Genomic DNA, 18,855 nt, shown 5'->3' with positions numbered 1-18,855 from the left:
TTAGAATTCATAAACTATGAAATTGCAGTTAAAATTTGCAGTAGAAATTAACTTAATATTTTAAGCAAGTATTACAACCAGGTTATTAACTAACATTTATTAAGTATTATTTGCTACATTTGAGCTCCTGATAACCAATTTCCCAGGATTACTATAATTTCAGAAATTGCTACTTTTTTCAAGTATGTTTTACTTGGTTTTAAATCTTTAGCTTCTGATTCCCCCAAATTTAAAGAGATGACACATATTTGTTAACACTGTTATTCTACTGTTTCCATTGATATATATGTGTCAGTTGCTTTAACTCTGCTGTTAAATTTTTTAAATGGGGCCGGTTACAGTGGCTCACACCTGTAACCCTAGCACTTTGGGAGGCCGAGGCAGGAGGATCACTTGAGCTCAGGAGTTTGAGGTTGTAGTGAGCTATGATTGCGCCACCGTACTCTAGCCCAGACAACAGTGAGACCTTGTCTCAAAAAAAAAAAAAAAAAAAAAATGTAAATGGCACAAGTATTTTAAAGTGCATTATGGAATTTTAAGGCTATATTTATAACAGATACTAACATTAAGCTGACCACAAGAAAAAATTACTTTCAAAAGTTGGAATAGATTTTAGCCACAAATATGAAAGAATAAGAATACAATCGAATGTGAAGACTCATATTAAGGCATATGTGCAGCTTGCTTATAAAATTAAAATCTAAAATGGTTTTTGGCAGAAATATTTTTATTTTTTTACTTAATAAAAATACCAATTAATGTTTTTTAGGCCACATTTTTTGATGTTTTGGCAGATGCGCTCTAATTTGACAAAAGTCAGGAAGGAATGCCAATGCTCTGCACATGCCAGAGTGAGTTTTCACCCCCTCCTGTCTCCTCTTTTAGTGAAGAGGAGTAGTTGGAATAGCAGAGGGGTGGAGAAAAATGAGCTTGGAAAGGGGCACCCAGGACTAGAAAAGATTACAGTGGCTTGCAGGTATTTTAGGGGAGCACTGGGTCATATATTTGGGTGGCAGGATTGAAAGATGAAGGCTCAAATGGGGCCTTGGGGACTCAAGAGATGGCAGTGTCACAGAACAAGGACTTTCCTGACAGGCATCGCTGAATCTTGATACCACAACAGAGAAAGTACAATTAAAGATATCATGTTGTAACCTGACTGATGTTTAATTATCTTGGATTGTTTTCCTGTCTGTTCAACTCTTAGGATACAATAGCACCTATGAGAAAATCAAGGTGGTGGCAACAGGATAGTTCTTGTACTGAAAGGTTTGACCTCTCTCTTCTTATGTGATATATAAAAATTCCCAAGGAGCTGTTGGGATTCATTGTAAATTGAATGTTTTATCTTGTTCCCTAATTTATAATCATCACACAAAACCTTACATAATCTAATTTATTTTTCTATGAATTACTGTGGGCATTTATCATTGCCCACATATTACTTCCTACTGTTCACAATGGGGTAAGTAAGTTCCTCTCTGGAGCAACATGCACGAACATGGATAGTGTTTTAAAAAATGTGACAAACATCAATTTGGCTTGAGTATTTCATCGATATCCCTCAAGTTTTCAAATGAGGCAATCCAAAGTCAATTCATCTTTCTCACATTATCTGACAGACATCTCCTCATGTTTTATTTTTACTGGAAAAAGATTTTTTGGCAAGGTATTTATTTGGCTAATAAAGCAGAGAGGAAGTGATCCTTCAAAAGATGCTTTTCTTTAAAAATTATGCCCTCCTGTGCAATCCTTCTTTTTATCCAAAAAAGGGTCTCAAATACATTTCTATGATCTCATTTCCTAAAAATGCATTAAAAATTTTATTACAAATACCTTATAAAAACAAAATTTAAAAACTTATGGAAATGTTCACACGAGGTGACAAAAATATATGCAAAAGGGTCTTTATTGATGCTTTGTTTGTCATAGAGAAGTGAAAACAATCTTGATGTTCATTCCACAATGGACTAATTCAGTAAATTAAAGTATAACCCCAGAATAGATTATGTAATAATTTACAAAAGAATGAGGTAAAGCTATTTAAACTCTTAAGGAAAGATATCTACTGATCTATAATAAAATGAAAGAGTCACAGTACAGTAAAAATATTATTATTCTCTTTGTATAAAACTAATACACACAGACATATACACGCACACCTATTTGTGTTTTTGTAGAAAGTGTCTGGAAGGGTACATACCAAACCATTAAGGGGTTACCCCCTATCAAATAAGGGGTGGGGTAAGCAGAGAAATTGGTATTTTATAAATTCTGCATGGTCAATTTTTTAAAAAGTAGTATATATTAAATTTATAATAAAAACATATAAAAATGACAAGCCTTGGATATAAAGATATTTATTTTATGTGCATGCTTCTTTTTCTAAAGTAGTTTTTAGAATTTATCCCAAAAGTTACTACTATTTTTTTACCTTCAAAGTTGGCACTGACATATAAATAATACTTTTTATTTTCTTCTCTTTTTTTAAGATCTTGATGAAACTTAGTAAAACAATTCACAAATAATTACTTTAAGTTACCAGCAGGGAAAGGCCTAATATATATTAACCTTTAAGGGGAAGACGCATACATTAATTTAAAAAAATCTATGCAATAGAAAAATGAAAATCCTGTGCAACACAGTGCACACTATTTCAAGCATTGATGAAATAGCCTTCACTGAAAATAGACACCACTTTGTAACTGGAATATTAGAAAGTTTTCCAAATAATATAAAAATACCTCCAAAAGATAAGTTATTTAAAGAAAAGAATAAAAATCCCTGAGTAGGCCAAAGATAACAGATACTATAACCTAAGAAAATAGACTATCTAAGACCAGAGAGTACATTATTTAGCCAGTAGGTACATATGTATATGGTGTATGTATTCATATACAGTTATGGGAATATTTTGTGTACACCATGCATATGATACATATACATCATACATGTACACATCTGCTAGATTTGATTCATCACATTCACATATCGCCAAATTAATGCCTAAGTCCAGGAAAGATGAATTTATAAAACTTAAGCACTTTTATAACAGAAACGTGTATTCAGGCTAGAAATTTTGATTCTTTTGGTCTTAATACTAGAGTGCCTAAAACAGGCATGCAATAAATATCTGTCAAATGGGTGGATGAATGAAAAGATGAATTTGTGAAACTAGAGCATCACTGTTTCTTGTGCTATGTTATGCTTCAGAAATATGCTATTCCGTAACCATAAACGTCACACCCTCCTCTAACTGGAAGTAGACAACTAGTCCAGACGCCGTGGTATAGCTATTCTGTGTTACTCAGAGAGAATGAAAGCATGCTGGCTTGTTACCCACGCACCCAAATCTCACATTTTAGGTCAAACGAAAATAATAAAATGTTTTTTCACTCTGGAGCCCAACAAAAACAAACTATCCATGTTAATGCATGTTTTATCATATAATCTATTTCAAATCAGACAAGGTTGCTGACGAATAAATGTACATACAAAAGCTAATTTTAAGAATGGGGATACAATTAGAAACTTTAGGCTTCTTAGGGGTCTTTTTATTCTTGTCTGCTGATCAACTTTTGTGATGAAAACAAAGGAATATCATAGTTTAGTTATTTGTTCTTTTCTTATTTTTAAAGATTTCTCAGCTTCAAAAAAATTCCTGAAAATATCTTATTCTTTTTATATGTTTCCTTTATATTTCAGATAAACTCATAAACTCATAAAAAGTTTTCAAATTACCCCACCATAAGAAGACACCAACAAATTGTTATGCATTTGAGCAGTAAACATAAGAAAAATCCTTCAAAATTAATATGTGTTTTTATGAAAAACTTGGGGACCAATAAAAAAAGAGAGAGGAGGAAAGGAGAGGAAAGAGGGTGGGGTATTAAATAATGTAAACCTTGACCTAAAGCAGAATTATCTGTAATTACAAGTTGGTTAAAAAATTAGCAGAATAGGGATTTGTTTCAAGACTTAAGCAGTTCTCTCCTCACCAAACTTACTCTTTGGATCAAATAATTCCACGTGAAGGATTTATGAAGCATGCATGCGAAAATAGACTGAATCTGAAAAGACTGAATATTTGCATCTTGAGAATTTCTCAAAAGCAGCCTATCATTTCTGTCAGTTCACAAAGCTTAATACTTCTTGGGGTGACATTGCACAAATTTCTGGATGTGTGTGACGGAAAGAGAGAGCAAGAAATAGAAAGGGTCGACATCGAAATAGCCTGTTGTCTACATTGATTTTAATTCAATACATTATCAAATTATGCCCACAAAGGAACCATCATCTTTAAATAGGTCTATGAAAGTGTGGAAAAATAGTGTAAAGGCATGGAACTAGATAAATACAAGGTTAATGGGCCTAGTTTTAATATATATTTATATACACACACATTCACGCCCCTACACATATACACCTCAGTAACTCAGGATTCTTTTCATTAATTCAGTTTCATTAGTTCCCTTTTGGACATTGAGATTTTGAGCAATTATAGCATCTGAAGAATAAAGGAATTACAGTGCTTGGGCCACAGATGAAAACAGGTGTATTTGGTGAACTCTTATCTTCTGAAAAGTGGCCTTGCTTGTTGGTACAGATAGGACCTCAGCTATTCACACGAAGTCTCACAAGACAGCTGGGAGGGAGGGGTTCAGGGTTCAGACAGTCCAAGCAATGCTCAGGAGAGGCGTGCTCAGAACAATTCTGAGGATAACTGGTTCTGAATTAAAATATTTTCTTCCAAGAACCACGAAGGTCAGAGTTATGATACAGATGTTTATAGTTTATGAAAGTGACCATTTTTGAAAAGCAGCAATTTGTTTAGAGAAAGGACAGGATACCAGGTTGGGAGTGCACCGTAGCTAGAGGCATTGTGGCCCTGCGGAGAATCACGGGGAGAAGAGACGGTAGAAAGTTCCTCTCTGTGTTTTTCAAGACGTGACTCACTGATGGGGGTACCATTCTGTACAGCTCCTACTCCGACCAGCTTAGTTAGATGACATCATCTGCATTTTACCAGTGCATACCTGTCCGTGATCGTTTTCTCTGTTTTTTACAAAGGCAGTAGATAGGAAATACAAACAAACCTAGGGATTAAAAAAAATTTAATTAGGATGAGCAGTATTTAGATTTACATATTTAAAATTTTACATTTTTACTTATTTGCAAACTGTTTACAAATAGTCATTATTTAGCAATATATGCATTACTTGCTAAAAATAAATTTACATATGAAAAATAATTTTATTTAGCAAAAAACCCACACTATATTTACTTTATGGAATGATCATCAAAGCAACCTTTATCTACAGGATTTAGTTTAAAATTCTCTAAAGCAATGATTGTCAAAGTGTGATCTCTGAGCCAGCAGTATCAGCATCATCTGCAAATTTTTTGGAAGTACCAATTCATGGGCTCTGCCCCCATGCTGAGTCAGAAACTGCAGGTAGAAACCAGCAATCTGTGTTTGAACCAGCCATCCAGGCTATTCTAAGGCATGTTAGGGTCTGAGGACCACTGCTATAAAATACATAATTTAATATACTTGTATAAATAAAACTATACAAGTCACTGAAGTGTTTCCTGTTTGTCAGTGTTCAAGTACATGTTAGGTATGTTGCTGTATACATTGAAGGCATCTTTTTTTATCCAGGGCATTTTTTACTGAACCAAAGCAAACACCTAAGTGTATACCACAGCTTCTTTTCCTTGATGCTCCAATCTGAACTCAGAATTGGAAAATTTTAGTTCTAGTCCACTCTACTATTTCACTAGGATACTAGTTGTACTAACCTTGGTATTCAAAGGGGGTTAATAATGCTTTATAAGATACATGAATCAAACTGTTCATAGACTGAAAAGGGTCAGACAAATATATCCTACAGGAAACATACTCCTCTGAATTTTTAAAGAATATGTTCATTAGCTGTCTAAAGCAGGCATGAAATAGAAATCATGCCCACTTAATAAGAGTGTTTCTTACCGATTACAACTGCTATGGCCCCTAGCGCTAATCCCAAGACCAGGATTAGAGGTGCAATGAATAATTTTCCAGCTGGAAAACAAAAGGCAAAATAATTTAAAGAGTTTCAAAACAAATTTACCAAACAATTACAGCAATGCTTTTAAAATATCATAGTGTATGTTATTTTATAAGAAGTCTGATTATAATGAAGGCTGTATTTCTCTAAGAAATGTATCAGGTGTAGAATAGATAAACACATATGAGTTCAGTAACTTCACCGAAGTCCTCAGCTCATGCACCCAATATCTCATCAATTGTTTATCCTTTATAACCAAAAAAAATTCCGCAGCAACTAGCTCACTTTATTCTACCAGGACAATCCATTTTTGTGCTTTTCCTTTAGAGCTTTTCCATTTTCAATGTTCAAGATGCTGAAAGATTATGAAAACAGTGGCACATTCTGAGTTAGCAGGAGAAAACCTAGTTAGCTCACAAAATGGAGAGCAGGTAGGTACTGCAGAGAGCTTCTGCCCAAGCCCACATCTAAAAAAGTGGCTTATTTACTTCCTGGGTCCAAAGAAAACTAATAATAAGAAGACCTAATAGACTGAAGTACAAATGGGATGTTTTAAGACTGTTAGATAAAACTACTAATAAATATACAATATGTTGAAAGTTACTCAAGTGAATCATTTTACCAAATTGGAAAAGGAAGCACTTATAAAAGAAGAAGGCTAAATGCTGGTAAGTATGCCAAGTGATATCAGCCAGAATTTTCTTTTCTAAATGAATAATTAAGCAGTGATGATAATAAACTCTAGTCATATGTAAACACAAGAGTCCACAATCAGAATCCTACTGACTTTGAAAGACACTAGCACAAAAAAAGAGGCCAGTAATTAATATCTTGTCACTGTGCAGTAACCTTAAGGCAAGTGACACAGCTGTGGAACTGCACAACCCAAAGGCAACAAGCAATGAGAAAGGAACGGAAGACTCTGCAGAAGAATCACACAGCTGTGACACCATTCTATGAATTAAGGACAGTAATTTGGAATAACTAATTACATAAAAAAATAGAAACATACTGCAGCCATTTGTTGGAAGTTTATCAGAAAAATATTAACATTTTTATTCTTAAGAAATGGTCTTTGGAACCAGATGACCAGACATATATAATATATAGATTTTAATATTAAATTTAAAAAGATTACCATTCAACTGGCACCATGTCTAACCATGGGTTTACTTATATTTTTCACCGATGAGAATCCAATTAAGTAATACTATATTGCATTGAACAATTACGTTTAGTATACTCTTAAAGCTATGCTTAAGTGGTTAGCATATATAGGTTTATATATTTTAAAAGAATCTGTTTTTCTTTCATGCACATAGCTCAGTCTGTTCATTTATACTTCCTTTTGAAATAATTATCAATACATTTTCCTAATAGCAATGAAACATGACTGTAAAGTAACAGCATTGAAAAGAAATAATGGAACTATGCACGGTGAAAAAGAGAGGAAGAAATCTCACAGTGGAAACACTCCAGAGGAGTAGGGAGGGAGTTATTGGAAGAAAAATATTAGGTCAGAAGAACACTGTTTCACTCAAAGGCGGTGGCATTAGGCCATGGTGATTTGATTACAAGCAGGTATCTGAGTTTCTGTTTGCATATTTGCATGTGAGTATGTGTTGGGGCTATGTGTTGTTGAGGAAGAAGGGGGTAAAAAGTCAATCCACAAAAACATTTACACTTGGATAATCAAACTTGGGTTTGTATGCACAGAGGACATTTGATACTCATTCCATTAACTAATAATTACATAAGCATTAGTTATTACCTATTAATACAATAGAAAAATATATACAATGACTTATCAATTATAAAGATAAAATGAAACTCCATTACAGGACTTTGAAATACGTGGATTTCTTTTTTGCCTCCCTAGACCACATTCCATGCTGTATTGTACTGCATAATTTCCATGAATAAACATAGGATATGTGTAAGACATACTGCTAGATACCATCCATACAAAAATAAAGGCTGACACTGATTCTCTCATCAAGTGGCTTACAACAGGGTTTCAGAAATTTAAAAGGCTAATGACTTCATATTTCTGCAGTATAATTAGTAATTTGCTTTTTGAACAAAATCTGCCTGCTCATGTAGTGTACTGCTAACAAAACTTAATCATCGAAAACTTAAAGTTTTTAATTTTGATTTCAAAGGGTGAGAGAATATGCTCTTCCTGTTGCTGTGGGAAAGGCCCTACTAGGATACCTGGCACATAGTGGGTCCTCAGAATTGTCACACCTGTCACATATCTAAGTTCTATTATCACTACTGGACTCCCAGCGAAGACGCCTATAAGCATGTCAGATACTCACCACAGACCGACCCTCGCACCAATCTCCTTAAATGAGGTCTCTCTGGGAGGTAGCGATATTTGCATCCAAATATACTGAGGTTTGATGTGTGGTCTCCAAAGAAACGGAGCTGGCGGTATCTCTCCCCACATCGATAACAAAAATTAGTGTTACATTGGGAGCACGTCATATGGTCACATCCTTCAGTTCTCTGGATGTGGATCTGTAACAGCGAAAGAAAGAGAAGGAAAGGGTATTCAAGTTTTTAATAAGTAAAATCTAGCAAATTTTATGGAACAATATTTATGAGTTTCACCAAAATAGAAATCTCTCGTAGCATTCCTGAGGCTGTCAATTTGCTCATAATCACACCCTTCAAGATATATTTTTACCAAATACTTTCATGTATGCAAAGCTTGGTAACATTTCAGGTACTCAAGCTGTTGTCTTATTTTGACCAATATATGAATAAATACATCCACGGAAGACACATTTGTCTTTCCAGACATCTAATTCAATGGTTAGGAGGCAATTTAAAATGCTACGAAGTATATTTTGTTTATGTAATGATCAGCAAGAATGAGGCAGCTTGGGGAAATAAGAAGAAATGAAGAATATTCCTTAAAAGAAGGGATTATGTACAACTTTTTGTGAATAAATACCAAAAAGCAGAAATCTCTCTTTGCTAAAGGAAATGATAGCAGATATAAATGTATTTGCAATCACATTTTAGTTTCCAACTCTAAAACTATTTGTAAATACGTTGTTTATAGACCCGTTTGTACCATGCCATCTGTACAACTAAGCACCTTCCTCTGTTGTTGCAGTTGAGTTATGTGCAAATACAGCATCACCCATAATGAAACAAGGATTTTATTCTTGGATAGTCAACCTTATACTCAAAGTGGCAGTCACTGTTTCAAGCACTGAGGCCAAGTTATCATCAAGATATTACTCTTTTAGATAGAATTGGACACGACTGAGAATCCTCATGGACATTGTAAATAAACTGGAGCCATCTTTCACTCAAATATGTGCACACTTTGTTAGGTGAATAATCATGAAAGAGAACTTAACATAATTTAACTTAACATTATTTCATCAAAAGAAAAATAATTGGGTTACACTGCCCAAATCTCCTGTGATTAAAATGAGATCACCTAAAAAGAGTCTTTCCATTTCATCAGGGAGTAGGCATTTACTATATTCAAGTTATATCTTCACTCATTCCATGTAAATATATATGACTTCTTTGCTTAGAAATTTTATTTAAAATGTTCCCAATACCATTTTGATTGTTGTAAGTGTCTATTCATGACATTGCTCCGGGACTAGCGTGTCAGTGAATGTTTTAATGCAATTGGGAACTTTACCATTAACACATGAGTCAAACCCTCCAATGGTTGTTTGACTCTTGCCAGTTAAGCCTTTGGCCACAGTACACACTTTACATATTTCTTTTGAAATTATGTTCTCCTTCCCCTAATACACTGTGTAGTTCTCCAAACTTTTGCACTAGTGTAGTTATAGCTGCATTTTTAAAAAACTGGTCAATAATGATGAAGATAAAATCATCCAGGAAAAAGAAAAGAGCTCTGTGAAAGGAGAAATTTAAAGGTTGAGAGATGAAAAAATTTAGCCACTTTAAAATATAATCTCATATTATAAATTTTAAGAAAAAACATGTTTGAAGTTGCTAACTGCAAAACATACGCAGTATTTCAGTTTTAGTGATAACCAAAATGTTAAACTGCAATTTAAAGGGGCAATACGAATTTAAAAAGAACTTGTGAGGCTGCTTGTAAAATAACAACAGGTATTAATCATAGTAATGGCAAAAGTTTCATTTAAAAGATACACATATATGCGAATCTAATTATCTATCTATCCATTCATCCATCCATCTGTCCATCCTTCCATTCATCCATTCAACCATTTACCCACCTACCTCTCTGGAGAGTTTTTAGGTGATTGTGACCATTTTAAAGAAGTAATGATTAAGTGGAAGGCAGCATATTACAGCAAGCATTTTATACATTGGTAAATGAATGAACCAAGAAAGAAAAGTTTGCCAAGTAGCTGGCAGGGCTGTAGGTATTCAAAATTATTAGGTGAATTGTAAGTTAAATGTCCATTCACTTCCAGCAGTTGGCTGACACTTGGCAGGTAAGCCTCAGCCCTGTAGGGAGGTTGAAAGGACCTGGGCTTTGACTTCAAAACCCCCGTGTTTGAAGTCTGGCTCTGCTAGCTGTTAAAAAAGAGGTCAGTTCACCTCTCCCAAGCCAGTTAGATAATATTCCTTACCATGTAGTGTAAAACGTGCTAATACGTGTACAATGCCTAACCCATTGTTTGGCACATACTGAATTAGATCAATGTAAAGTTGGTCCCCATCTACTCCTTCCTCTGTACTCATCTAAAAATGTGAGAAATCAAATGCCCGGGGAATGTAACTGCAAACCCCTGATTACCAGGTTCTCCTCTGTCTCACTTCTTCACATGGGTAATTCTTAGGCTGATGCTGGCCTAGAGAACACCTTCCCAGGCAGGCAAGGGCTAGCTTGTGGTCAAGGGCATATCAGCATCTGGGGTCAAGGGTTACCAACAAATCATGATTTGGGCAATAAAAGCAAACCTCGTGTTTCTTGCTTTGGTTGCCTTATCCTTTTTCAGTCATATCATATTTTTTTCCTTTTACATGACAGTCCAGTAGCAGTGGATCCAGGTTTTGTGGGGCCTATCGGTTATCTAATTTGAGGATCATTCTATAAGGAGAAGAATGTAAATTACAAACACAAATTAGAGACAAAGTCTAAGAAGGGGCTGGTGCAGGTGAGGGTCTCTGAAACTTAAGCTGTTTAGCTTTCTGGTAAAACAGCCCCTAGCCTACTGTGCATGTTTATCAATGACTACCGTGGCCACATCCACTTAGCACAGTAAATGGTGTTAGAAACGACATGGACTAACGTCCTCACTGGACCCTTGAACCATTTCTGATTCCTCTTCAATCACCTGAGCACTAGGAGAAAACATGCTTGAAGACAACTGCTGAGCACCCAGAACATCGTACACGCAACTTTTTCACTGTATTGTATTTGATCTTAAAATGGAGATAACACAACTTAAAACTCATGATAACATAGCAGTGACCTATAAAGGGAAGAGGGCTAATACGTCTTTAGAGTCCATTATGTGCCAAGCATTGTACACAGATTAGCACTTTTAAGCCTCATAACTGCACCATGAGATTGGCATTCTTATTTATAACCAAGCTCAGAAAAGTAATCTGCTTGAGTGACAATCCTAGGGAATGAAGAAAGGATTTTGAATTTACGTCTGTTTCTTTATTATGCTAAGCAGCCTCTTATTACAAAGTTAAAGGTAAAACCAGAAGGTCAATCTTATTGTTTGCCAACTGGCAGCACAATCTTTACCCTAGTCAGGCAAGCACGTCTGCTCTCCCTGCACAAGACATATGGTCTTTCTGCTTGTTTCTGCCATTCTCTGGGCCAATTCACATTCTTCATTCAAAACGGCACCAAAACTTTTTCTGACAGGAAACTTGTTCTAATAAGTTAAACTTGTGACTAACGGTTCATTTGCCTCAAAATTTCACATTTAATTTTCACTGTCATTTTATATGTGCTTTTTATATTGCTTCATTGGGTTCTAAAATTTTTATGTGGCCTATTATTTCATTTAAATAATGAAGACTGCAATTTCTAGTCTTTCTCTTTAACAGTCTTTCCTTATTAGAAATATAAAATTCTGAACACAGCAAGCAAGAAAAATGTTGGTCAAATAATATTTCTACATAGGAAGTGATCAAATTGTAAGCTCTGATAATGCTCTATAGTAACCTTGTACACACTGCAGGATTATGTGATTCTGTAGATTAACTTGAATATTTTATGCACATAATCAGGAAAAATGGTTCCATAATTTACCAACTGTCAAGTACATGGTCCTTCCTTGAATACTACTGTGACTATACTGGATTATATATGAATATTTTACTATTTGATACTAATAGAGAAATGAACTAATAAAATACAAGTTATCATGCAGCAGGAGACATTACTTTTCAATTTGCTAAGCAAGCTATAATTTTGAACTTCTAAAAGGGTCACACTTTGACGATGCCATCTTTGTTTATTTTTAAAACACAGGTTTAAACTGTATTAATATTTACATGAAGTTCATTTCTTTCTCAATGAATTTTTTTTATAGCTTTGAAAACATCCATCAGTTTAGCTCTGCTAACAAACTAATCACTCAAGTGGCTATAATTTAGCATCAAAATTCTGCTTTTATTTAAGAGATGAAGACAAACTAGGACTAGTTATTCCTAATCCATTAGATTAAACTGATTATTAATAAGCCACAATGGCATTAGATTTGTTATTACTCAGAGAATTTTTCTCCATCTATAACAAGTAAGGATGGCTGATACTTAAGGAATTGAATATTTATCCACCAAATATTGCTTATGTAGTTCTACACTTTTTAGTCATGAGATGAAATGTTCAGAATAAGTTAGATATTTCCTTAATAAGAATTACATTGTAGTAAGATATGACCCAACAGACAAATTTTGTGCCTACAAGGCAGATCAAAGTTTTTAATAAGAGATTAATCATTATATATACTTACAGATACTTCTCGACTTACTATGGGGTTACATCCTGATAAACCCATCATAAGTCAAAAATATTGTAAATTGAAAATTTCATAAGTTGAAAATATCATAAGACAAAAATTGGCATTTTGTAGACATAACGAGATGCAAAAACACAAAACACATATCCAAAAAATGCTGGCAACACACTACACTTGTATTGGTTGTTTACCCTTGTGATATACCAAATAATATAATTCCCAAGGAGCTAGATATTAAATAACATGATAAATAAAGTGGCTATTTCTACTCTCAATAAGGAAAAAAGAAAAACAGTGTGAACCTTCAGGAAAAACAAAATAAAAGGCACACAAGTTCCAAATATGAGGCCTGATGAGATATGGAGTGATTAAGGAACTGACGGCAAGCAAGGACCCTAGTGGCATTTTTCCTAAAAGTTGTGATCTCATAGAAAAAGAAATGTAATCCTAGTTCCATAATTATATGTTCTTGATCATGTGACTACCTAATTGGTTTTTAAATTTTAAAATCACCCTTTAGAAAAAACAGAAGTATTAAATATGATATTAGAATAGAATGTGAATGTTAATAAATTTGACAGTATAAAAACAAAGTTACAGCTTATAGAAAATGGGAATTGGGGAAAAGTAGGAGGAATTGCAAAAGGGCTAATACCCTCATATACCATCTAAAACTAAAACCATAGAGCAGAGGTTTAAATATATTACTCAAAAGTAAAAGGTAATCAAAGCAAGAACTAAAATAATAAATATTTCAAATATTGAAAGTAGAAAAAAGGAAATAAATAAGTGAAATGAATCCTCAACTGCCGTGTCAGGGAGTCAGCAGACATTGTTAAAGACAATGTATAAAAACCTACTATTTAGAGGTAATTATCAGAAACAAAAACCCAAATGAACTAAAAGTTACATGATAGTCTCATAATCTATCAGGGTAGACTATGTTGCAAAAATTAAATAGGATGCTGATTTCAAAATTATTTGGTGTCTCCTGCTACGTTAGCTTTTTAAAGCCAACACTCTGATAAATCTGACAACTTTAATTATCTCCAATATACTGGTTTTCCTTGTTATAGGGAATTTCATATAGGCTTCAAGTTGTCTTATGATTAATTTATAATGACAGAAATTCCTTGCAGTAGAGTGTAGAGCACTAACCAATTCTTATGCCCCAGAGTAGAGCTCTACTATAGATTACCCCTAGTTTTCTTCCTTCTTCTTTACGGTCCTTCCCTTGACCCCATGCCCCCCTGTCCTCAGAAATCTTCAGATACCAGTTTTCCCCTCCTTCACCTTCATCTTCCCCGTTTCCCTCTGTGATTATATGCCCTATCCAGTAAAAATCCTTCCTTTAATTCCACATGACTCTCTAGCCAGTGGTTACCCTCAAGCTTTCATTTTGAACATATTTCTTAAAAGAATACCCTACACTCACTGTTCTTAGTCACGGCTCAATTCCTCCTCGGCTGACTGCAATCCCATGCTCCTGAAGCATCCAGCTGTCTTTCATTCATTCATTCATTCACTCAACAAATAATTATTTGGTCATTGATAAAATCTGACATGGCTCCTGCCTTTGTGAAGCTTAAAGTCTGAGGTGGAGGCAGACATTAATCAATCGTACAAATAAGTATATACTTACAAGCTATGTATTTATATACTTACAAGCTATCTACACAAGCTATGCTGAATGCTATAAGAAAAGAAGACAGCATGAAGAGAGTACTTAACAGAGGAGCTTGATCTGCTGTCAGGGTCAGAAGAGGTTTCTCTAAGGAAGTGACATCTGGTTTGAGAAATGAAGGACAAGTAGCAGTTCACCAGTTAAGGGGACTTAAAGGTGGAGCATTCCAAGCACAGCATATTCATGGCCTTGAGGAGCACCCTGTACTAGCCCTGTTGCAGCATTTCTCACGCTACATTTTAAAACTCTTCAATTATCTATATCGCTCCACTCAAACCTTCTACTGTCCAGTCTATAAAAGCATCAGGGGCCCAGATCATTTACATCTTTTGCATTATCTCATTAAAGGACTTTGCACAGGTATTGACACAAAGCATGTTCTCAATAAATACTTATAAAAAACCATATGAGTATTATCCATGGTTCCCTAATTGCCAAAGCCAATAAACATGTTTTAATTTTTATCTTATTGTACCTCCGTGTCACTTAATCAGCCGATCACACTACCTCCTTCCTGACCTTTGATATATTCTTATTTCAATGACACCTTTTTTCCAGATTCTTCTCTTATCTCTCTTAGGTTCCTATTCCTTCCCTTATTCCTTAATCCCATCCATAACTTACCACTTTGCAGATGCTCTTTGGCTGATCATCTCCACATGCAAATGGTTTCAACTTTCCTCCAGTGGATCTCATTTCGTTATCTCCACTGTGGACCTGGCTCCTGAGCTTCAGACTCACACAGCAACTGTTTGCCAGTCATATACAGTTATATGCCTTACGGCCATCTCAAGGCCAAATAAACAAAACCAAACTCACTATCACACCATGGCCCTCTATCGCAACAATAACAAAGTAAAGGTAGGTCTGTTTCCGTTACTTCATCTCAGTTTATGGTATCACCATCCATCTAGACATGGAAGCTAAATACCTGGTAGTTATCCACTTATTTCTCACATTCAACTAATCATCAAGGTCAGACAGCTTTAGTCCCAGGATATTTATCTAATCCTTCTCTTCCCCAGCCCTCGACAACTAGCCTAGCTTATACTGTCATTATTTCTTTCTGGATGTCTGTAACTACCTCCATAAAATTAACAGCAACCAACCTAAAATTTAAATCTGATACCATCATGCTCCTGCTTACAACTTTTCAATGGCCTCCACCATCTGGAGGATGAAACCCAAGTTTCTGAATGTTGCATGCTAAGTCAGGGCTCTTGTTTGCTTCTCCAGCCCCTCCTTTTACCACTTCCTTCTGTGAACCTTACACTAAGGGAACCACAAAGTGCTTGTGGCTTCTATAGAACCACACACTTCCCAGCTCTGTGCCTTTGCACTTTCTGGCAACCATATGACCGTCACGCTTTGGACATGCCTCCATTCCATGAATCGTCTTGCCTCATCTTCTGCTTCCTTCACCCTGCTGCAGCCACATGCCACTCCTGCTGTGCTTCAAAAACATTGGGCAAGCTCCCTTCTCAGGGTCTCCCAGACACCTTTCATCATGCCATAATCCACCAACAACCCTCAACAATCTAGCTCTCCCGGATGCCCCAAGGTGAATGAGACGTCCTTTCACCGTGAGCCCTCTTATAATATTCTCTGCAAAGCCCTGCTGAAGAGCAGTAGTTTTCTCCTTGTCAGTCTAATGACTATGTCTCCCCTTCTGTGAGTTCCATGAGGAAAAGGACCACGTCTCATAAAGCACATAATAGATTCTCATTAAATGGAGGAATGAAAGATGACATTCATTTATTCAACCATCTATTTAGTGCTACACAATGCCCGGTAACAGCTCTAAATACTTGTCCTCAGAGGACAAAACAGATAAAAATCCCTGCCTCACAGCGGTAAAATATGTACATTATATCCATTATTTTAAGTAGTGATAAGTAATATGATACTATGAAGAAAAAAATAAAGCATGTAAGGGGAGATAGTACCTATTAAGGAAGGGGAGGGTGGTTTAAAATTACAGATAAGGTGGCCAGGACAGCCTTCCTGAGAAGCCGAATTTTACTCAAACACATGTAGGAAGTGAGAGAGCTGGCCATGCAGATACCTGTGGCAAGAACATTCCAGACAGAAAGAAGAGCAAGTGTGGAGACCTTGAGAAGGAAGCATGCCCAGTGATTCTGGAGCACAGCAGGAGTGGAACGTGGCTGCAGCAGAGTGAAGGAAGCAGAAGATGAGGCGAGAGGCTTCATGGAACACAGGCATGTCCAAAGTGCCATGGTCATACGGTCGCCATAAAGACTAGCTTTTGCTCTGTGTGAGATGGGTTTTGAGAGTTTTGAGCACAGGAGTGATGTAATCTGTCTTATGTTTAACAGCCTCATTCTGGCTGCTGGGTTAAAAACATTGTAAAGAGTGAGAAACCAGTCAGGAGGCTGTTGCAAAAATCCTGGAGAGAGAAAGATGATGATGTCTTGCCCCAGATTAGTGAAAGTGGGGGTGCTGAGACATGGTCAGATTCTAAACATTTTGATGGCACAATCTACAAAACTTAATGATTGATTGGATGTGGGGTATGAAACAGAGTCTGGAATGATCCAAAGTTCTTGGCCCGAGCAGCTGGAAAATTGGAGTTGCCCTTATTGAGATGGATAAGCTATGAGAAAAACCATTTTGAGAAGAACAGAATATACTGCATTGGAGAAGTCTATTAGAGCCAAGCAAAGATGCTGAGTAGGCATTTGGATATGTACCTTTTCTCACAGTTCTCCAAACCTTTATGATCTGCCTACTGATTGCGCCACTGGCAAAATTCATGCCCTGTTTTGAATTCTAAGTTTAGTTTGCTGTAGAAAGAGAAAGCAACTCTTAAAACTTGAAGTGACATGAAAATGAAAACTAATGAATTACCTAAGAAAGCTTTTCGTCTTTTAGCAAAACTGGCTCCATCAGTATTCACACAGAAAATGGGCAGCTTTTTACTCAAATGTTTCCCTGTCTATGTAGCTCACTGGACTTCATCCCTCTTAGAAGCTCTCATCAACTATAACTGAAGCTTTCAAAAGGGGCGCTCACGCCTCTGGAAATATTTTAGAAATTTTTGTTTGTTTTTGTTGGGGGATGTTTGGTTTTCACAAAGATGTATGATGCTGGCATTTATGGATGTCTTACAATGCTTGGGATATCCTGCACAGTAAAGAATTGAGCTCTTCCCACAAAATTTTCAAATGTGTTAGACATTCACATAGATAAAAATCTGTTTATAAATATCTGAACTCAGAACTTAACTCTCTTTTACATATAAACACAAAATAATGTTTGTATGGTTTTAATATACGATGAATTTTTAGTTATATAACTACCATGAAAATTGAGGAAAGATTGCTTGTGTTTAGTACCTAATTCCATTTTATATATAAGCCCAAAACGTTTACATGTTTTAATGTATATTGAATTTTCTAGTAGCATATCTACACATACACATACATATATGTATATACATACATACATAAATTAACATGCATACATATATACTTATACTTATTTTGTCCTCATTTTTTAAAATTTTTTGCTTTGACAGGGTCTTGCTCTGTTGCCCAAGCTAGAGTGCAGTGGCATCATCATAGCTCACTGCAACCTCTGACTCCTGGGCCCAAACAATCTTCTATCTCCGCCTCCTGAGTAGCTGGGACTACAGGTGTATGCCACTACACCTGGCTAATTTTTCTATTTTTTGCAGAGATAAGATCTTGCTATTAAATACATTGCTCAAGCTGGTCTTGAATTCCTGGCCTTAAGCGATTCTCCTGCCTGGGCCTACCAAAGTGCTGGGATTATAAGCATGAGCCACCTTTTCCGGTAACCACAGGCTACAAACTGCAGCTCAGATATAAGAGACTACAAACATGACTTTTGTGTTAATCTGATGTGAACAGGGGAAAATTAATCATTTTCTCTGAATCCATACATTTTTGCCCAAAGCATACTATTATAGGATTTATAAGAATAAAATATCTGAAGGGAAATACCATGACAAGTAAATTCCTTTAATTCCAAATTCACAATAAATTATGGGTGAACATAATTCACTTTCTTCTGCCTGCTTTTTAAAATTATTCATCCATAATTAAACTCTCTGAAACTGATTCTACATCTAAAAATGATGGTAATTACTCTTTCCTCACAACTTTCTTTTGAGAATTAA

The 18,855-nt window shown here is 35.6% G+C and overlaps 1 protein-coding gene across 1 annotated transcript in view; it reads right to left on the bottom strand.

Annotated features, from left to right (window-relative positions):
• Positions 1-4,223: 4,223 nt before the first annotated feature.
• The window catches only part of RNF217 (ring finger protein 217), a 125,801-nt gene continuing 111,169 nt past the window's right edge, over positions 4,224-18,855 (bottom strand). The window contains exons 4-6 of the mRNA XM_012660864.1: positions 8,372-8,573; positions 5,993-6,064; positions 4,224-5,096 (exon numbers count right to left, since the gene is read on the bottom strand). Coding sequence (XP_012516318.1) covers positions 5,023-5,096; positions 5,993-6,064; positions 8,372-8,573 — 348 coding nt within the window. The 3' untranslated portion in view covers positions 4,224-5,022. The remainder of the gene's footprint in view (positions 5,097-5,992; positions 6,065-8,371; positions 8,574-18,855) is intronic.

This window comes from Propithecus coquereli, unplaced genomic scaffold, assembly GCF_000956105.1.
Source record: "Propithecus coquereli isolate 6110/MARCELLA unplaced genomic scaffold, Pcoq_1.0 Scaffold68, whole genome shotgun sequence".
Taxonomy (NCBI): domain Eukaryota; kingdom Metazoa; phylum Chordata; class Mammalia; order Primates; family Indriidae; genus Propithecus; species Propithecus coquereli.
Note: the sequence above shows the minus strand (reverse complement) of the source record. Positions and strands in the feature narration are given on the sequence as shown.